This window comes from Hemiscyllium ocellatum, chromosome 3 (assembly GCF_020745735.1).
Source record: "Hemiscyllium ocellatum isolate sHemOce1 chromosome 3, sHemOce1.pat.X.cur, whole genome shotgun sequence".
NCBI classification, from domain to species: Eukaryota; Metazoa; Chordata; class Chondrichthyes; order Orectolobiformes; family Hemiscylliidae; genus Hemiscyllium; species Hemiscyllium ocellatum.
In genome coordinates, this window is record NC_083403.1 from 119011108 (window position 1) to 119033749 (window position 22642).

The 22642-nt window shown below is 36.4% G+C and overlaps 1 protein-coding gene across 2 annotated transcripts in view; it reads left to right on the top strand.

Annotated features, from left to right (window-relative positions):
• acp1 (acid phosphatase 1) overlaps positions 1-21207 on the top strand; it is a 37874-nt gene extending 16667 nt beyond the window's left edge. For both annotated transcript variants that reach the window (XM_060853095.1, XM_060853101.1), the window contains exons 4-6: positions 7700-7761; positions 20109-20214; positions 20402-21207. In XM_060853095.1, the coding sequence (XP_060709078.1) occupies positions 7700-7761; positions 20109-20214; positions 20402-20479 (246 nt within the window). In that variant the 3' untranslated portion in view covers positions 20480-21207. The remainder of the gene's footprint in view (positions 1-7699; positions 7762-20108; positions 20215-20401) is intronic.
• The last annotated feature ends 1435 nt before the right edge of the window (positions 21208-22642 follow it).

Here is a 22642-nt window from a genome sequence, read left to right on the forward strand (position 1 = left end):
CCTTTCAGCAAAAGGGCCTTGGATGTGCTGGTGGACAGTGTGGTAGAGAGGAAGATCATTGTTGTAGGTAGGAAAAGGAGACCACAATGCCAGAATCAGCCAGCTGGACCCAGATATTGACCAATGTCAGTACTGTTGCATGCATTAAAAAAAAACCTAGCAATGCAGAAAGACGTTTGATAATATAATGTAAGCGTCTTCAGGCATAACTTATTTGAAGTATAAATTCTGTTATCTTTTGATCTGACTACTCAAATTTTGCTGAATTAATAAATGGAAACTTTGCCCATTGTATTTAATACAAAATATATTTTAATAAAATGCAGGAATGCTTTATATCCATTTTTAAGACTTTGAAATTTAATAAATGAATAGGTACTGTGGCTGGAAATCAGTCACTACGTATTATTGATGGACAGTTAATTAAGAGTGTATGCCGTGTAGCTTTGGGATTTTCTGCACCTGGGAAGTTTCTGTATATTTCACAAATTACTTTTACTGAAATTGTTATAAAAAAATTGCATTAGGAATTGTAAGATTTAGAAAACAAATGGACAGATGTGCACGCTGTTTCTTGATTTTATCTGGTTTTAATTCTAGAGTTAAAACCCCAGTTAGATGTAAAACGTGTCTGGATCAGTCATGGCCTTTAGGAGAGGAAACTGCTGTTCTCACCTAGTTTGACCTACATGTGACTCTAGTCCACAACAATGTGGTTGACTCTTAAATCTAGGCAGCTAAGGATGGGCAATAAATGCTGGCCTAGCTAGTACACCCACGCCCAGTGAATGAATAATAAATAACACTGATGCATCTAATTAAATCTCTGCAAGCGGAAGTTTTTGAGATTATCTTTCAAGATTGATTCCTGATTCATTTAAGAGTGGACTGCAAAACTGGTTACTGTTAAGATACACGTACACATATGGTGTTCAAAAATAGTTCATCACTGTTTTATTTAAATTAACATTTTTTTAAATTCCTTGATATGTGAGAATTTCAAAGAACAGATGAAAGTCCACATTTCTGTGCCAGGTCAGGATTTCCTTTTCTAAAGGACGTTAGTGAACCAGATGTGTTTCTGTAATTATCAATTATGGTTGTCTTGGTCACCATTATTGACACTATCTTTATTAGTTGAATTAAAATTCCATCAGCTGCTGTGGTGAGGTTTGCTTTAGTCTGTGTCTCTGAGTTACTAGTCCAGTGCTATTATGATTATGCCACTGTCGACAATTCTGAATTTGTTTTCATTACTTAATAGCTTGGCATAGTATAACAAGTGTTAAGATCAATATTTATCCCTCAATCAATATCACAAATGTAAATTATCTGGTCATGATCATGTTTGTGCTTTGATTTGAGGAAGTTTACTGTGCACTACTTTTGCAACTGCTATTCCTGGAGCTCTGTAACTTTACTTCGAAAGTACTTCTTTGGCTGTAAAAGAAAATTGAAATGTGTCTGGTGCATTTTTCATACAAAATAGCATGACTTTAATTTCATACAGGGAGAAAGTGAGGACTGCAGATGCTGGAGATTAGAGTCGAGAGTGTGGTGCTGGAAAAGCTTTAATTTGATACAATCTATTTGGTGTTCCGAAAGCTGAAATTACCTTTGCTGTTTCGGATAAAGATACCTGACAGTATCTTTGGAGTAAGTCCAGCTTAGAAATATACTTTTCTTGTCCCACTTTTTCAATGCAGTCTTTCAAACACGGAATTAGATATGAATCCGACTTTGTAACTGCATTGACTTTTTGATAATCCCCACATAACCATTGTGTTTTGGCACCATTACTATGGATGTGCTCCAGTCACTGCAACTCAGTTTGATTATGTCGTCTTGGAGCATGCGTTTAATCTCCTTTTGAACCTGTGCCAACTTTAGAAGTTTAAGTCTATAAGGATGTTGCTTAATTGGAACAGCATTTCCTATATTTACATCATACATGATTAGATTCGTACTTCCCAGCTTATTCCCACACATCTCCCCATGTGACAATAATAACTCTTTTTTTCAGGTCATTTCGATTTTCCACTGGAAGGTAACTCCATAATTTATCCTAATTTTTGGCAACTTCCTCATTGTCCAGTTTAACCTGAGGAATGTCCAATTCAGAATCCTCTCAACTTGATTCTTCACTCTATGTTGTAACCAGTAACACATTTTCCTTCTGCATTTCTTCCCTATGAAAATACCTTTTGAACATATTCACATGACACACACTGTGAGCTTTCTTTTTGTCTGGAGTCCTTATCAAATAGCTCACATCACTCCATCTCCTTTTGACTTGATAAAGTCCAGTAAACCTTCCTTTTAGAGATGTACCTATCACTGGAAGTGATACTAATGCTTTATCTCCATTAACAAAATTACAAGTTTTTGATTTTTTGTCTGCTTCCTGTTTCATTGAATGTTGGATATTTTTAAATGCTGTCTAGCCAGCTCCCCCAGTCTATTTAACTGTTCCCTAAAATTTGAAACACAGTCCAAATATGTGGTTTCTGAACTCTGACTCACCAGCTTCTCCTTAATAAATTTTAGTGATCCTCTCCCATCATCCTATTTTGTCTCAACCATTCAACTGAACAGGGTCTCTGATAATTTTACTTCATCTTCCTTATGTGTATTCTTTTGATTTTTCCTCCTGTTTCAACTGGTGACTTTGTGATCTCATTACCACACAGTCAGGCAAAATCCCAGGATATGCTTCCTGTAATACCTCAGTTACCTGATTTTCTACTGGCTTTTCAAACACAATAGGTAGCACTCTTACCTGTGACCCAGTTGAAATGTTAGCAAGGACAAATTGTATTCCTGATGTCGAGTTTTTCCAGTACTCCTACCACAATTTCTCCACTTTTCACTGAACACTCTAACCTCACCTTACATAATTGAGCACTTCTTATCTCACCATGAACTCTAGGTACTAGCATTTTTTCTGGCAGTAGTCCTTCTGAGTTACATATCTCCTCCTCTCCACATCAAAAACTGACATGATCCCGTACCTCTTAATATTGTAACTTCTTTACCTGCTGCTCCTTGCCAATGCGACTAAACCTTATCTTCACAAGTAAATGGTTAAGAAGATCTGATATTTCCTCTTTAACCAACCTCCAATCAATTTGTACAGTCCGGTGCAGCTATTTGGCTTCCACTGTGCTTTCCTTCACCGGTTCAACAAGATTCACTGGCTTATCCTGTTTTCCTACATCTGTCTTCCCAGTGCGTCTTCTAACCCACCAACGCTGTGATTTCATGTGGGCTATGTTATTGCAGTGAAGGCACCGGAGCTTTTTAACTTCTCTTTCCGTATTATGGGTTTCCTTTTTTCCCTGTGGAAAGTGACCTTCATCGAGATCTACTTTTCCTTTATCACCTGAAGATTTCTCTTTTCCCAATTTCTGTCCCTCGTGGATTGAAATTGATGTGGAAACCGAACTTGGATTTATCAATGAACTCCTAATCATCGGCCATTTCAGCTGCTAATCTTTTCATTTTAACTCTCTGCTCTTTCACAAGAGTTCTCACTACTTCAGAAAGTGAATTTTGAACTCCTCCAAAACAATTGTCTCTTTAAGAGCATCATATGTTTGATCTATTTTTAATGCCCTTATCCACTATTAAAATTACCTTGTTTGATCCCTTCAAATTCACAATGTTTGATCAGGGTCCCTCCTTGGATTCCTACATGAGACGAAGAAAACTTCTAAATCTTTCTCATCAAATTTTGGCAATGCTTGGATATATTTAAATAGATCCTCACTAGGCCTTTGTGTACAGTTGGTTTGCCCAACCTCACTGTCTTCCTCACTAAGCCTACCTTCTACCTTCAACTCCATACTTTTTAAGCCGACTTTCCTGTCTAAGTCCCAATTTATGAAGTTCAGACTAACTCTCTTTCTCCCTTTCCTCTCCCTCTTTTTCCCTTACCTCTCTCTCTTTAACCCTTTCTTCTGCTAGGGCCTTCCTCTCCTTTTCTTTTCTGCTAGGGAAACTCGTTCTTTTTCTCATTCTTCTGCTTTTAATCCTAATTCAAACTGTTCCTTTCCTTTTTCTCTTGCTTTTTTCTTTTGCTCTAACTCAACTGCTTCATTTTCAATTGAAATTTAGCCATTTCTAAAGGTTCCGATGTCGTTTCCAGCAAATTTAAATGCTGGGCAATTTGTTGCAATTGATTCTCCTTTTCTCATGGAGAGACTTCAGCTTGTTTGCCAATTCCAGCAGCTTTACCTTGTTCATCTTTTGTAAAGCTTCCAAAGTCACCTCTACCACCCTGAGAAAACTCTTAGTGACTGAAAAAACCATTACTACCCCAAGCCCTGTTTAAACCAACCCGGAACAAAAGACACTAACACTTGCCGCCTTTGAGTCCAACAACCCTAATCCCAAATTGGACCTATCTAATAAATCCAGCCAAGAGCCCCATTCTGTTATGGACCAGGCCAGACTCCCTCAATATTTTAAGAAGGTAGCCCAGACCCTAGCTTTTTATTTTAGAGGCAGATGGGAAATGGATATGCCGCTGGTCAAGTCTCTGTGTTATGCAAATAGAATTTATTTAAACACTATAGTTGAAATACGAACAAAAGAAAACTCTTTAGGAATACAACTATTTGAAAACCCAACGGACTCAAGATAGCAATTTATTTAAGGTCTGTTCCAATTCCCACAACATCCCATAAACACATCTTGGCAAAAGTTAAATTCAAACTCGGGTTCTTACAGGCAGGAGGAAACACCTTCTAAAGAGATTTCAGACATAAAGCCAGTCAGGAACCATCGGCTGAAGCTTGGAACCTTTCTGCACTACAGCAGCTTCTCACTGTTGCAGCTAAACTAAAAGAAACTAGAAAAAAAACCAGAGTTTGGAGAACTGACCACTCCCCTGCCATTGTTAAACTAGGCTATTGCCCAAATATTTCAGCACTTCTGCTTTTACAACCTGTGTTTTTTTAAAAAAAACCCAAAGACACGATAACCTTGTTAAAGAGGCAGCATCATCAGAAAGTTCTTGAGTGCAATCTAGCAGTCTTGATCACAGCTGGACTTTTAAAACTTCACATCTTTTTAAAGTTGCACCATGAAAACAATGCTTTACAGCTTAATTGGTCCATGTTGTTGATTGTTTACACAAAAGCTGATGTCATGATCCCATGTCCTGACCTGTTTCCTTATTTCTTTTCTCTCTGTTATTTAATATCGATGTTGTTCCTGCCTTGATAATTAAATTTGGAAGTGTATTCCACAGCTTCACTACCCTATTTCGTAAAAACAAAAATGTCTGCTCTGTCCCAAATCACACTCAATTAATCTTGCATCTTGTTTCAAGAATTTTATAGTGCTCCTATTGAGGTGCCTATAAAATTACCTATGCGACCCACTTGCCGCCCTCCCATCTGCTTCAGCCTTTCCTAAATTTTACAGGGGGGGATGTTTTGATGCCTTAGGCCTCTTGTCTGCCCTCAATTGAGACCCTTAAGTGGCAAAGAAATAAATTAGTAACTTCTCATTATTGCCAATAGGAACAGTATTTAACATCTGCTTTGTCCAGACCCCTCATGATCTTGAACAACTCCATCAAATCTCTTTGTCAACCTCAAACCTTTTCAAGGAGAAGAGCACTAGTGTCTCCAATTTATCTACTGAGTATTTATTCTCTAGAAGTCGCATAAATCTAGTGCTGATCCTATCATATCTACTAATTGTATTGTAAACATGATATGTGGTATGTTTGGAAGATAAAGGTGATAGGGGTTTCCAAAGTGTTTTACAGCTGTTTTTTTATTTGTATCATGTCTGGGCCTCGTGTAGATTTAATTGAAAGAGATGACATTGATTGCTTAACAACTGCATTATTGTTCTATTCATGCAGTAACCCGCATGTTGGTATCATTGTACAGTGGCAACAATGGTCTGATCACTGTGAAAGTTGGTTGCTCCCTTGTTGAAGCTAATTACAAATCCGGGCAAACAAGACTTAGTCTGCAGGTCTTGGTGATGAATTTGAGGTTAAGTGGAAGATAAGGAAGTTGAGTTTGGAGATCTGTTCAGGGGTTAGATCTATTAGCATTGTGAGCATACTTAAATCTGATACCAAGATCACCACCCTCCATGAACTGATGGCAGGTTTGGAAGCATATTTTCATGTTATTGACTGGGTCCTGTTCCTGTACTGTGGTTATTGGCAACAAACACTTAATTACAGCTTGAATTTATTCCTGCCACTCTTTTTCTGAGTTCATCTGGGGCAACTAAATACTAAATAATATTTAAAGAAAGATGCAGTAATGCATATCTTTTGATTTAGAATATTGTGTCAGTTCTTTTATGTTTTAACTATATGTGTAAAGTTATTTGTAATGGTGGCATTTAATGCAAAGTGAAGCTCAACGCAAACTCAAGTAATTCCTCATATGTCAGTTGGCTACTGTTCTGTTCTCCATATCAGATTCAGAAATTTTAGAAAGTAATTGCTGTCCACTTTTTTTTGTTTCTTTTGACTAGTTTAGTTTTTTCATTTCTCTTTATTTCCTATAATTTCAGACAGCAGCTATTCAGATCTGCTTTTTTTCACCCGAGAGACAACTTTTTGTTTCTTTTACTTGTTTCACTTTACTGCCTTTGATTTTATATTTTGAAATCTTATAAAGAAAAGTAGGCCATGAGAACATTGATATGGTAGAGCATCAAGGTGACAAAAAGCAGGAATGATTGTTTCAGTGGCAGATGGGCTGATTTCCTTGGCAGAATGCTACACAGGAAGCGACTGCATAATCTTGCCACAGTGTCTGTTTACGTACCTGACCTGTGAAGGCTGTAAGGCATTGTATGGCATCTACTTGGAAAAAAAGTGCAATATAGCAACTTCAAAAATGCTGTTGAACTTGATGACCCCTTGTAACACAACTTTATTATGTTGGATTTTTAAAAAGCACTTTTTCGGATTTGGAAATAAGTTCCCAGGCTACTGCCATCAATCCTGTTTTGGACAAGACTGTAGACTGATCAGTACTCATTTATTTTTTTTAAGAAAGCTTATATTTAAAAAAAGGGAAGAAATAAATTTCACTTAAAGCATTTTCCATGACCTCAAAGTGTCTTAATGTGCTTCAGAGCCAATTAATTAATTTTGAAGTGTTGTTGCCATAATAATATAAGGAAGGAAGACAGTTCATTTGGCCACAATAAAATAATTGACCAGTTAAAATGTTTCAGTGGTATTTATTGGGAGGTAAGTGTTTATTATGATGCAAGGAGAATTCCATTGCTCTTTGAAAAGTGCCGCAGAGTCTCGTGTCCAGATGTAACAGCAGGCAAAATCCCATTCCCCTCAATGCTGCATTGGAATATTAGCTTAATTTTAAGATGTTATGTCCTGAGGTGCAACTTGCATCCATAACTTTTGCCACAAGCTGAAAGTGAGCCGAAGCTGACAACAAAGAATTCATACATAAACCTCTGCCTGGCATGTGCTGCTTAAGTTGGGTATATGCAAAATGAATTGAAATTAATTTTGGCTTCAGTGTCAGTTGACCATAACATTATGTCAACTTTATAAATTAATTTTCAAAGGTTTTTCTCTGGTTTATCCATCAGACATAAGAGTTCATAGATAATTTAAATTAACTTATTCCATTGCTGCATACAGTAGTTAAAAAGAAACAAGCATTAAGTATTTTTTTTAAACTCCTAGGTAGCCAAGAATGATTTTTTAACATTCGATTACATGCTGTGCATGGATGAAAGTAATTTAAGGTGAGTGGATTATTGACAGCTATTGTCCTCATATTCAGCAGTTTAATAGTTTAATAAACATTTTAATAATTTATATTTGAATTGCATTTTAAAATGCCTTTTCAGTTTATAATTTGAGCTTTTTGTCTTTCTTGATATTAAATGGTTTGGGCTTTGATTTTACCTCCATTGTATATGTTTGTTTAATCAGAGTTGATGCACAGCATCCAGCTATGGTAAGTGCTTCCTTGCAAGTCTGTGCCTCAGTAGCAGCAAAGTTTCAATGATAAACATTTCCAGTAAGGCATAAGATACAGGAATCGAAATTAGGCCATTCAGCCCATCAAGTCTGCACCACCATTCAATCATGGCTGATAGGTTTCTCAGCCCCATTTTCTTGCTTTCTCCCTATAACATTTGATCCCCTTGGCAGTCAAAAACTTATCTATCTCAATTTTAAATATATTCAATGATCTGGCTTCCACAGCCTTCTATGACAGTAATTTCCACAGAATCACCACTCTCTGGCTAAAAGGTTTATGTTTATCTCCGTTCTAAAAGGTCTTCCCTTTACTCTAAGGCTGGGCCTGCAGGTCCTCGTGTTTCCTGAAATGGGGCCTAAAATTGCTCACAATACTCTAAATGTGGTCTGACCAGAGCATTATAAACCTTCCGATGTACATGCCTGCATTTATATTCTAGACTTCTCGAGATGAATGATGACACTGTATTGGCCCACCTAACTACCAGCTCAACCTGCAGGTTTACTTTGATTTGGAGATGTCTGTGTTGAACTGATGTATACAAAATTAAAAATCACAACAGCAGCTTGTAGTCCAATAGGTTTATTTGGAAGCACTAGCTTTCGGAGGGCTGCTCTTTCACCAGGCGGTTGTGAAGTATGAAATCATGAGACACAGAATTTATAGCAAGAGTTAAGTGTGATGTATCTGAAATAATATATTGAAAAAGACCTGGATTGTTTGTTAAGTCTGTCATCTTTTAGAATGAGCATGCTGGTTTCAGTTCTTTCATATGTAAATCGCAGAACTTATTTAAAGTTTCATTCTCAAGTACACCAATTGCTAAAGTTCACTTGAGAATGTAACTTTAACAAAGTTCTGCTATTTACATATGAAAGAACTGAATCCAACATGTTCATTCTAAAAGATGACAGACTGAACGAACAATCTGGGTCTTTTTCAATATATAATTTCTGTCACATCACACTGTAAACTCTTGCTATAAATTCTGTGTCTTACAAACTAATACTCCACAACCACCTGATGAAGAAGTAGCACTCTGAAAGCTAGTGCTTCCAAATAAGCCTGTTGGACTATAACCTGGTATTGTGTGATTTTTAACTTTACAAGTTTTGCCTTAAGAGAAATCTGGACTAAGACTCCCAGGTCCCTCTGCACTTCTATTTTCTGAATTTTTTAAAAAAAGTTTAAAAATTGTAAGTATAAGTTCCTCACTTTTATAACTCAAAAGTACTGCAGGTTTAATGTTAAGATGCACATTCCTAGCATCAACATATCTATGGCATTTTCTGGTTTTCTCCACTTGTATGCAGCCTACATTTAAAAGCGCTATACATGTTGGGAATGTTGTCAAGAATGAAAGCTATTTGGAGCTTCTGAGTCTGCAGAAATTACAATTTTATATAGTCTTTCATTTGGTCTGAATTATACTCTTTCTTTCAATTCTCTGAAACCATTATGCATTGTGTATTTAATTGTGATTGTTATTTGGGCAGATAAAAGATATTCGGAAGCATTTGCTCAAATTTAGCTTGGGCTAGCTTTTACAGTCAGGGAAATGTAATAAAAAATATGAAAATTACTTCAGTCCATTTCAGTCTTGTTGGGTGGATGGAAAATAGCAGCATGAGTGATACTTGTAATATGGCAATTATATTATTGATCGCTTTCATGGAGACAAAGGATCAGAAACATATTGGTGCAGTAAAGAATGCTGTTGCAGGTCTAACACAATGCTAGAATGATATAAAGGAAACATTGACCTGTAATTTATCTTTCATTTAACCCAGGCTATAAATTGAGTTCATAATAACCTGAAGTTTAAAGATATTTATATTCCACACTTTTTTTTTCCCCATGAATAGTTTAAACTGATAAAAATTATCCTGACTGCTGATTGTTGAAGCTTTATGATGAACATATTATTTGTCTTTAAAGAACAAACTAGTACTTGGTAGTGTGTGCTCACTATTTTTTGACCACCAAATAATATATTTTAAGTTTATTATGAAACCTGAGATTTTAAATCTGATATTTGCCTTTTGGAGTCTTAGGTACAACCTCTATATCAGTAAAGTACTAAAGCTGAAGAGCAACATGCTGTACACTACACCAGCAATGTGCTGTAACTGAAGAAGCATCCTTGCTGCACCAGTGAATCTGATCCTTTGTCTCCATGAGAGAGACCCATTATATATTTTTCAGATGGTTTGCAGCTCAGGTTGAGTTTCAGGTTGTAAGTTTCCTCGCTGAGCTGGTAGGTTTATTCTCCGATGTTCTGTCACCATGCTAGATAACCTCATCAGTGAGCCTCTATTGAAGCACTGGTGTTCTGTCCCGCTTTATATTTGTGTGTCTTGGTCTGTTAAGGTGGGTGATATCATTTCCGGGGTCCTGAATGTGTTTTTAATTTTGCTTTCCTTGAAATGTCAGCAAAGCAGCTGGAATGGCTTTTCATCTTCACTACTTCGTTGGTAATCAAGTAGATTATCTTACCATTTGTAGAGTAATGTAAACTATCCAAGTCTGCCAGCAATTACAGTATATCAAAGCAATAGCAGATGCACAAAGTTCTCCTCCATTTGTAAGTTTCTGTAATATTCATTGGAAACTGGAGAGTAGTATAGTGATCTGACTTCAAATAAGAGGCAGCTTTTTATAAATCTAGAAATTATATATTGCAATCTTTATTAACTGGCACCTGTGGAATCAAATATTTCAGTTGATCCACAAGTGCACATAATCAATGTTTAATGCTTTTATTATTTAGTGTTTTTATTTAATGTAGGGAGTGCACACATGATTATTGCTGTATTTGCAACATCAATCACTTAAAAAAATAATGTATCTTTGCTTTAAATGAAACTTACCAGGAGAGAACCTTCTTGCACCCTTTTCTCACTGAGATTGTGATAATACATTATACTTCCAGTTTTTCAGTTGAATAACTTTTGCCTGTTTATGGAGAGTACCACTTCATAAAGTGGCAATTAAAACAAAGTTTGCTGTAGAAAGCTCCCCACTTGTCCATTGTATCCATTAATGAATGAAAGATTCCAGTGGTAAATCTATATTGAGCCAAGCCAACTCTTAATTTGGTCTTTGTCTTAGGGTTGCTATGCATTCTACTCCAAATATTTCTGCTGTGCAACAGTGTCACTATTTAGAACCAGCTTTCTCCCTTAGCCTCTATTCCTTTTAAATAATTAGAGCTCATTGCATTCATTTAAACCAATAAACAAATGATAGTTTCTGATGGCATCTCATTTTATATAACATGGGTCTAATAAAAAGTGCTCTGACCTTTTACACTGAAGAATGTGACACGCCTGGAAGTACGAGTATCTAGGAGCTTCAAGGTTTGTATATTTTAAAAAAACTTCATTTGGCACATTTTGTCAAGCAATGAATGAGCAATTTTTAACCTTTTTTAATCATGGTCTTTCAGGAAATTCTATGCCCCACTGTAAAATTAGCCAATGGAGATTAAGTTAATTTGTCTCCAATAAGTTAGTTTTTAATCACTGGGCAAATATCTGAGTCTTTCAATTTTTAATTTTAACATTTAAAACAGTAAGTAAATCAAGATATAGCAAAAGTTAAAGGCAAGAAAACTTTGAAGAAAATTGATTTATTATGCGACTTAATACCCCCAAGCTTCCATAAACTTGCAAATTACACATGAGGCTAAATTACAGTCCACAATTATTACCTTTTCACAGAATACTTTCATGTTTGGTAGTTCCAAAGAAATTGGCTTCAATGCATATTCTAAGGAATTACTATAGAATTCAAACTTTTAAGACATGTAAAGAGGAGTTGGGTTAGTGATTTGCTTTTTCTTCCTGTGCTTTCGTTCAAAGGAGTTAAAAAGAATGGGCCAGAATTCACTATTCTCTTTCACCCATACCTGTTAAATTTTCTTGAGCTTTTGCAGTGGAAATTGCTGCATGTGGAGATGGAAAGGGTGCGGCACCATCAACAATGCACTCACGAACAAAATGAGATTGAATACTTGTGAAATGAACAGCATATGATCAAAACCTGAAATGTAAGAATAGTGAATGTAACGTCAAATTGATGTAAAAAACACAGTGTGGGGGTTGGGGGCGGGGGGTGGGGGGGGGTGGGGAGGTGGTGGCAAGAGAAGGAACAGGAAATTGGAAAAGTAAATCTCCCACAATTAAAGTGAACGAATACTCGTAGCAGTTATTTTTAAATAAGAGGTAATTTTGTAGTTAGTAAGAGATTTCTCATGCCATTCGAAAGGGATGCACACATCCTAATAAAGAATAAAAATGTGAATAATTTTCTTAATCTTGGCAATAAAAAGTGTTAAGACTGAAATTTGAGGAATCACCATTGCTATTTAGTCCTACAAATGCACTGGTCTTGGCATCACATTAAATGCCTTACCCGTTCGCCAATATAGCCAATTATAAACTTGAAATTGTGTTTAGAAATAAAGGAACTATCAACCAAATTTCTTAAATAAACAACAGCACTACAACAGCATTTCTTGTGAAAACTGGACTCATTCAGCAAGGATGTAAAGCTGATTAAAACCTATCTATCACACAAGTATACACAGCAGACCCTAATTACAGGAAAAAAATTAAAGAATTTTTTTTTTCCTCCGTGTTTAAAAAATCACACAACTCCAGGCTATGGTTCAACAGGTTTATTTGGAAGCACTAGCTTTCGGAGCGCTGCTCCTTCATCGGAGGTTAACTTGGACTAGAAACATTTTTGACCAATAAGTGTTAACTCTTAAAGAGATATGGTATGAAAGTTCAACTTGGTTTTCAATCGGTGGTGTCACGGGTGTCACAATACACAGGCAGTTGTAACTGACATCTTTGTCCATGTAGTTCATTCAAAAATGTCGAGAAGAACCCTCTTCTGACTCTTCAGGGGAACAGCTGAATGATGTTTTAATTGACACTCTGGATCTCACACATGCGTTTGCAGAAATAAGCTGAGTAGTTTCTCTCGCTCAGGAGTCTGGACTGCAAATGAACTCCAAACAATTTCTAAAACACTTGAAAGCTATAAACCTTGGCATGTGACTTACAATCGATAAGTCCAAGCAGAAGTGTTAAAAGTCCCAGTGTGCCCTTTAAAAAGTGTGTCCAGGGTTTCTCCCCAGTCTTTTCAAATGAACCACTAATTACAATTCCTTAAACACAAATCCTAAAATTAATTGCAATGATGAAACATCTTCATAACACAAGGTTGTCAAAAAAAGGTCATGGAAGCAGGGTTAAGCAAGTTAAATTCCCAATTAATCTGATGATTGGGTACGCTGTCATTCAGCATATAGCAAACGTTTCCTATTTGAAACAGTGCTGCAGGATCACTTGTATATGTGCCTTGATTTAATATTAATCCCAACACTCTCCTGTACTAGATTATATGCTGAAGACTTGAGGAAATTTGGAACTGCAGCCTTCTTATTCAGCCTGGAACAGCACCACTTAACTACTTAATTCTGTTATATAAATCCTGTGTCCTAGGTTGTCTTTTCTTTTGTGTTAGTATAGCAAATAAGAATAATGTTCCACTGCAGATGTGGTACAAGAACCAGAGAACCCATGAAGAATTTTACCCCTTAATGAGGAGTAATAATTACCATATTACTTTATTATAAGAAATGTTGACTATAACTCTCTCTTTACTATTTAAGCAGAACAGTGATCAGATATCAAACAACATTATAACCTCTGGTATTTGTTTTTGAGGCAAAAGCAATTTCTGCCAATTATTCTTAGGAACCTTTCTTCAATATATATAACAGTCAACGCTAGATTAACCATCTTTAGCCGGAAGTGTTAAGTGGATCTACCATTTCAGCCTCCCAAGGTCTCCTGTGTCACAGATGCCAGTCTTCGGCCAATTCGATTCACATCAGGTGATGTGAAGAAATGGCTGAAGCAAGGAATTCTGCAAAGGTTATGGGCCCTGACAATAGTCCGGCAACCATACTGAAGACCGTTGGAACTAGCTCCAAGTTGTTCCAGTACAGCTACAACACTGGCACCTACCTGAGGAATAAAATTCAGGTGTGTCCTGTCCTCAAAAGGCAGGACAAATCCAACCCAGCTAAATACTGTCTCCTCGGTCTAGTCTTCACCTTCAACAAAGTGTTGAAAGGTTTCTTCAAGGGCCATCAAGCAATACTTAAGTAGCAATAACCTGCTTACTGATGCTTATTTTCCACTAAAGTCACTCAGCTCCTTACTTCATTACAACCATAATAAAAACATGGACAAAAGCATGGATAGTAGATTGGCTTGCAGGCAGAAAATGCATGAATGATTTTCTGATTGGCACGTTGTGACGGATGGAGGGGTGTGTTGAAGCCTCAACATTTTCTAACTTATATCAGTGGCTTACGTAGGGGGAGAAAGACATGGTAGTTAACTGTGCAGGTAACATCAAGTTAGGTAGGAAAGTATATCATAAAGATGACGTAAAATTGCAGACAATAAAGATAGGTTGAATGAGAGGGCAAAAACCCTGACTGGACTATAATGTAGGAAATATGAAACTGACTTGGGCCAGAAGAATAAAAGAATAGATTATCACATAAATGGAGAACTGCTGAATTCCAAGGTGCATAGAGAATTAGGCACTCTGGTGCATGAGTCACAAAGTATTATTGTGCAAGTACAACACACAATGAGGGAAAAATCTAAAGTTGCTCACTTTGGTAGGAGAATAAAAAGACACAGTATTACATAAATGGAGAGCAACTGCAAAATTCCAAGGTGCAGAGGGATCTAGCTGTTCTGGTGCATGAATCTCAAAAATTAATATGCTGAAGTAATTAGGAAGGTTAATGGAATGTTGTACTTTATTATGAGAGGAATTCAACATAAAAGTAAGGATGATGTGCTGTAGTTATTGAGAGTATTGGTGTGATTACATCTTGAATACTATGTATATTTCCAATGTCCATATTTAAGAAAGATTTACCAGTGTACAAAGAGCAAAAGGATAGTAAAGGAGAAAGTAGAACCAATCAGAGAAGAAGGGAATTTGAGAAATTTTTGTTTCTGTGTTCACGAGGTAAGAGATGATTTAGATATAGTCTCTATCTACATAAATCACTAGGGCCAAATGGATTATTACATAGAATATTGAAGGAGGTCAGGGAGGAAATAGCAGATATTCTGAGGATTACTTCCTCATCTTCCCTGGACACAGGTGAGATGCTGGAGGACCGGAGGAATGTAAACATGGTTCTGTTGCTTAAAAAGGGCATAAGAAAATACCAAGCAGTTCGTCTTACTACAGTGGTTGGAAAATTGTTAGAATCAATTCTGCTAGATCTGTCAGTTAGAAAGGCGTGGACTAGTCAGGGATAGTTGGCATGGCTTTGCTAAAGGAAGGTCATGGCATACAAATTTGATTGAATTCTTTGAGGAAGTAACAAGAGGATCAATGAGGAAGTGCAGTAGATGTTGCCAATATGGACTTCAGTAAGGTATTTGACAAGGTCCCGCATGGTAGACTGGTCAAAAAAGTAAAAGCTCACGGGATGCAGGATAACATGCTGAATTAGATTCAAAGATGGTTTAGTAACAGGAATCTAAATGTGATGGTTGATGGCTGGCCTTATGCAGGGAAAGCTGATTCAAGTGGTATTCCACAGAGCTCTGCATTGGGTTCCTACTGTCTATTTTATACATTAATGATTTGGACTTGAACATGGGGTGCACAATTGGAAATTTGCAGATGACACAGAAATTGGCCATGTTTTGAATGATGTAGAGGATAGCAGTAAAGTCTAATATCGATGGGTTGGTGAAGTGGGGAGGAAAGTGGCAGATGAAGTTCAACTCTGATAAATGTGAAGTAATGCATTTACGGAGGTCACACAGTAAGAAGGTATACAAAATAAATGGAAATATATTGTGGGGGTAGAAAAAATGAGAGATCTTGGCGTGCACAGGTCCCTAAACATGACAGTGCATGTAGCTAAGGTAACAAACAAGGTATATAGAATGCTCTCCTTCAATGATAGACATGCAATACAAAAGTAGGTATATAATGACAAAACTGTATAAAACACTGGTGAGACCACAAATAAATGTTGTGTGCGCTTACAGGAAGAATGAAATTACTCTGGAGAAAGTGTAGAGACTATTTACTTGGATGTTGCCAGGGCTGGAAATTGTAGTTACGAGGAGAGATTGGTGAAGTTGTTTTCCTTATAATAGAGAAGGCTGAGGGGTGACATGATTGAGGTATACAAAATTCTGAAGAGTAGAGATAAAGTAGACAGGAGGAACCTGTTTCTCTTGACAAACAGTTCAAAAGCCAAGTATCATAGATTCAAGCTAAGTGACAGAAGGATTAGAGGGGAAGTGAGGAAAAGCATCTTTACGCAAAGGGTGTTGAGTGTCTGGAATTTGCTGCCTGAGTTGGTGGTGGAGGCAGAGACCCGAAACTCTTAAAAATGCCTAGATGCGAACTTGAGTACTGTAAGTTGCTGGTTTATGGACTATGTGCAAGAAGATGGGATTACAAAGAGCATTTGGGTGTTTTGGGTCCACATGGAGAAGATGGGCTGAAAGGCCCCCCTTCTGTACTGTATCGTTTCAACAGTATTATTCTGTAGAAAGGGTGGAAAATGCATTGAGGCCAATTCAAAGACAATTACTGGATTGATAGCTGAGATGAGCAATTGTACAACTCTGGAACTCTCTGCCTTTGAAAGGGTTTATTTGAAATCACAAACTTTTGGATCATGGCCTCCTCTTTAGCTGAAGTAAGAGAAAAGCACATCGAATTTATAGGCAGAGAGATCAATGGCAGAGAGATCTCTGTGTCTGTTTGCTTCTCTCTCACTTCACCTTTTAAATGGGCTACACTCTGAAAGCTTGTGATTTCAAATAAACCTGTTGTACTATAACCTGGTGTTGGGTGACTTCTGACTTTGTCCATTCCAGTCTAACATTGCAGCTCTATATCTTAGAAGATGTTGAAGATAGGGGGTCATTGAATATTTTTCTTCTCCTATTTTGTCTGCCGTAATAGTTATGACAGTCTGTACTAGACCTCAATATTTGCTGCGTTAATTGTTTGGATATGTATCCTGATGGCACAAAAATTAGTAACTTAATGTAGTTTTGAGCATAAAATTAAAAAGGAACATTTTTGGGTTAAACAAGTGAGCAAAACTGGCAGTGAATTTCAACATCAGTAAGTAGCAGGTCATCTATTTTGAACCAAAAATGGAAAGAACTTCAGTATTTAATCGGCTAAAATCTAGGAATGGTGGAAGTTCAGAGGTTTTAGAATCCATATACACTGATAATAAAAATATATAGACATCAAAGATAGGAGCATGTATTGGCCTTTCAGCCCTTCAAGCTTGTCTGCCATTCAATATGATTATGGCTGATCATCCAATTTTGTATCCTGTTCCGGCTTTCACTCCACACCTTTTTTTCATCCCTTTAGCCGGAAGAACTATATCCAACTCCTTGAAAAATATGATAGGTACATAAAATCAAAAAGACTGATAATATTATCATCTTATAATTAGATTCAAGCCTTGCTCAATTGATTTCACACTCACCTGAGCCACAAGGATTTGGGTTCAAGTTCTTGACCACAAAAATTAGTGCAGTACTGAGGCAAAAATGTAAAGTGAATGCAAAAAAAACCCAGAGCACTATTTTGAAGATGAGCAGGACATTTGTTCCATGTTGTTGCCAAAATTACATCCCTCAATTCGAATCACAAACAATAGCTACATTTCAAAGGTACTTCAATGTGCTGTAAAGCATTTTTGGAAGGTTGGTAGGCATAAAGAGGGCTATGTCAATGCCAATCAGTTTTTTTTCTTCCTGGCGGGCTAGAGTATAAAAGGTAGCGGAGGGGGTTAGTTCTGCTACAGCTATACCAAATCCCTTGGTAGACTATACCTGTAACGCTTTAACATTTAGCATTGTTTCTTAGGAAGTATGTATTAACTTAAGAAGGAACGCAGCACAAATTTTAACAAAATGTGATCTGTCTCCTAAGGGCTAGATTAAGAGGAGCAATTGCTAGAATTGCATTCCCTATGATAATGCAATATCACTGAATGATTTGATTAGCACATTGTAAGGAAACAGTTGATGAAAAGAAAGGGACATAAACTTAAAATCAGGAACAGGCAAATAGGAGAGAAGTTATAACACACTTGCTGCAAAGTGTGACAAAAGGATGGAACCTTCGCACAAAGGAGTGGGTGCTATCTTGATGAATAATTTTAATTGTGAAAATTGGTTGTTTCTTTAATCATAGAAGTGTTAGAGCACACAAGAAGCCATTCAGCCTTGCATTAGCTCTTCAAATGAGCATCATTACCTAGTATCAATCTCCTACTTATTCTCCATTTTTTTGCACATTATTTCTCCCCTAATAATCCTATTGAATGGCTCAATTGAACCGGTCTCCACCACACTTCCAGGCTGAGTATTCCATATTCTAACTACTTTGAAAACGTTTTTTCCTCCATCATATTTACTCCATTTGCAAATCTCTTTAAATCTATGCCCTCTTGTTCTTGTTTCTTTTAAGTTTCTCCTTTATGCTCTAGACAACTTGATCATGATTTTGAAAACCTCTATCAGATCTCCTCTTCGCCTTCTCTCCAAAAAGAATAGTCTCAACTTCTTCAGTCTGTCCTTATATGAGAAGTTCCTCATCCCTGAAACTGTTCTTGCAAATTGCTTCTGCACGCTCTCTATTATGTTTACACAACTACAACATTGCACTCCGAACTGTACACAGTACTTCAGCTGAAGTCTAACAAGTGTCATATACAAGTTCAACTCCTTGCTCTTGTATTTTATTGCCCCTACTGGTACTATATGCTTTATTAACTACTCTCCAGCTGTCCTTCCACCTTCAATGATCCGTTCCCTTGTACACCAAGGTCCCTCTGCTCTTGCACCCACTGTAGATATGCACCCTTTTTTTATTGTCTTTGTATTATTCCTACCAAATAACTTTTACATTGACCCTCTCCAGTCATTTCATTAATTTGTCTGTGTCCTTGCTGTGTTCTACATTGTCTCCTCACAGTTTACAACTCTTCCAAGTTTTATGTCATTTGCAAACTTGGAAATTTTCTCCCCATTCATCAGAATCTAGATCATTAATATATACCAGCAAGAGCAAGGGTCCTGATATCAACAACTGGAAAACTCCAATTCAAACCTTCCTCCAATCCGAATAATATCCATTAATCATTATTCTGTGTTTCCTATCAATATCCTCAGCTAGCCTTTCTGTTACTTGCCCAAATACTTCAAGTTAGTCAGTCACATCAAAAGCAGATCCAGGATTTACACCATCGTTTCGTCTCAGTGCTGATTGAAACCTATTTTGCACTAACAACAAATGTGCAGTATAAGTGCATCTTTGATTGCTCATCATATTGAGGGTTGAAGAGTGTGGCACTGGAAAAGCACAGCCAGTCAGACAGCATCTGAGGAACAGGAGATTGGATGTTTTGGGCATAAACCCTTCATGGAATTGAGGATTGTATGATATGCTTCAATGAGTCCTACTTTGAGCGTTGCATCTGCTTCTTACATGCTAGGTGGGGCTGGGCATCATTTATTTTATTTGTCACATAAATTAGAATGCCCAACGTATGCTACTCGGTGAAAGATTTTTGTTCAGCTATATCCGTGACTACTTAAGACTCAAAAACTAGGATTACAATGAAATTACATGGATGACCCCCATTTTGTATTTCACTTAACACTTGCATGAAACCTTTCGTTATCTCATATTTAGTCCATGAAGCAAATTCAAAAAATAATATTGAATTGAATTAATATTGAATTGATATATTTATCATTCCTTCACCAAATTGTATACAATAGATTCATTTTTAAAATTTGACCCGATTGGTAGTCAATAGTTTTATCAAAATATATTTCTTTAAATAGTGTTTACCATATTCTGTATGGTAGCAACATTTTTAATTTATCAATGTTGAAGAATAAAGGGAATAACCTAATATTGAATGTATTATTCAATTGTTTGATTGCAAATCTAGAGAGGAAACTTAATTTATATCTGATAAATTTGCAGAGATTTAAAAAGGATGGCTGCTAAAGTACAGAACCTCAAATCCGAAATAAAGCTGCTTGGCTCATTTGATCCACAGAATCATCTTATTATACAAGATCCTTATTACGTAAGTAGTGAAAATTTCTAATTTATTTATTTTTGTACATACAAAATTTAGAGTTGTCAAAGAACTTGGAAAATCCAAAAAGCAGATAGATGAATGTGTGCTTTATTTTTAATTCCCATGTTCTGTGCTTCATAATGATTATGTATGTTCAAGATGTGTTTTTAACTTCTTTCTTTTGTTGCTCCAGGGAACAGAAGCAGATTTTGAAGAAGTGTACGAACAGTGTTTAAGATGTTGCACAGCATTTCTAGAGACCACCACATAACTGTGCTAAGGGCAGTTTTAGCATGTTAGAAAAATAATCTTCAATGAGTAAAAATCTTGCCAGTATTACTGCTTTCAAACTTAGAAAACTCATCTCTGAAATTGAATTTAAATATTTTAGAAAATCACATTAGCTTTGAATGTTTCATTATTTACTTTGTTCTGGAGAGATAGTAGTTTTCCTCCAAGGCATGTGAGTGTGGATTTCATCCACACGAACTTAACGCAAATTTGTGATTAAGTGTGTAAATTCGTTTTCAGGAATTGCTAGTGAGAAGACTTTCAGAAGAACCTGGCATTGTTTAATAAAGAATTGCTGTCAATTTGCTGTTCTTATTGAAAATTGATTTGTGTTTCAGAAATAATGAATAAATGTGCATGACAAAATTCTTAAGTTACAGTGAAATTTTTTAATGTGTTAGAGTTGAGTTAAAATAACTCCTTCACTTTAAATTATACTATAATTTTTGTTCTAGTTACACAGCAACAATGTTTAGTAAAATGAAGTTTTGCAGCTACCCAAAATATGTGATGAATGGTCCTTATTTTATTAATGTTAACTATTGTTTGAAAACTGAAAACGCCTTTCCATTAATTATCTTTTGTTAAATTCAGATTGCTTAATTGATCCAAAATGTACTTGCACTGCAGTAAGAATGCAAGATCTAATGGTAGCGGATGTTTGATTTGATTGTGGCCAATTACAATAAAGTGTTTTGCTTCACTATGGTTCCTTTCTGTCAATATTTTATGAATTTCATGTTTAATCATTTTTCTTATTTCTCTTCCATGTTGTGAGAGTACACCCTCGCTCTGGAAAAGGCATTGTGCACAGACATAAAAATTACCTCACAGGTAGTTCCTTCATGCTTTCTCATTCCTGACTTCAACAGTCCTGAGGACCTGCACCCTTGGTTGCATGTTCCTGCTATGTTAGAGATTCTGACATCAAAAAATTTTAAGAAAATCTCCAGCATGTATGACAGTAGATTAAACAAGTGTTGTGCTAAAATATAAATTAACAGTAAATTGCATTTATATAATGCCTTGAATCCAGTTAAATATCCTAAGTCACTTTACAGGAATGTGATCAAACATAGTTTGACATAGAACTGCATGAGGATACCAAAACAGGTGAGAGAAATATTAGAGGAGAAAAAGGTGTAGAGGCCTGGGAGATTTTCAAACTGCAAGTAAGGGCACATAGATGTTGGTACATATAGAGAGTTAAAATATCAAAAAAAAATTGCTGATTTGTTGGGAGGCTGCCAGCAACCCATTGAGCACCAGTCAGTATGAATAGACTATATAGCCTGTCAACTCAGCTCAGACCTTCAATTTTAGATTTCAACTTCACTTTCCACTTACTTCCCATATCTGTTGATTCCCTGAGACATCAAAATCTGTCATCCCAACCCTCAATATATTAAATAACAGAGCATCACCTCCTTTCTGGCTTTTATCTGTTCCCTTTGTTGATGTTATTTTCTCCTAAGGTTGACTCCATCTCTGTCAGTCCTGTGTTGCTCTTGGACACTCCACATAAGTTAACTGCCTCCTGATGATTATATCTGGCTTCAATTTTCTTCTCTGCTTCTTTCTCCTATGTTTTACATTGATCTTTCCTAAAAATAATTATCTCTGTCTACTACTTTCACTAATGTTGCGATCAAAATATTGAGTCTTTGTCTAATTGATGTAATGCGCTAATTTCCTCTTTTCTCCACTCATTTCCAGCAGTTTATTGTTATCTGACTTATAAGATATACTGAACATCAACATCTTGAATGCATTCAGCTTAGTGCCAGCATTTTTGTTTTTATTGATGATTCTGAGGCATATATCCTAAAAGACACAATGTAGCACCTCTAAATTATTTTCCTCAGATCTGGTTCAGTTTCTGTGACGTTATATAACTAACACATCTTTCATTTTAACAAAGCTGATTTTGGCATTTTAATTCTCTTTTGAATCTCACAATTCAACTCTCAATTCTGAGGTGATTTGCACAAGATATGTGAACCTTTTCACTATATCCAAAACTTATCTGCTTGATTTAATTTTTACTTTTGGGGATAAAAATTCTACTTGTCACCATCGAATTCAAGCTTGATCATTGTTCCACACTTCTTACTTCCACTTTGTTTACATACTTCTGGTGTTG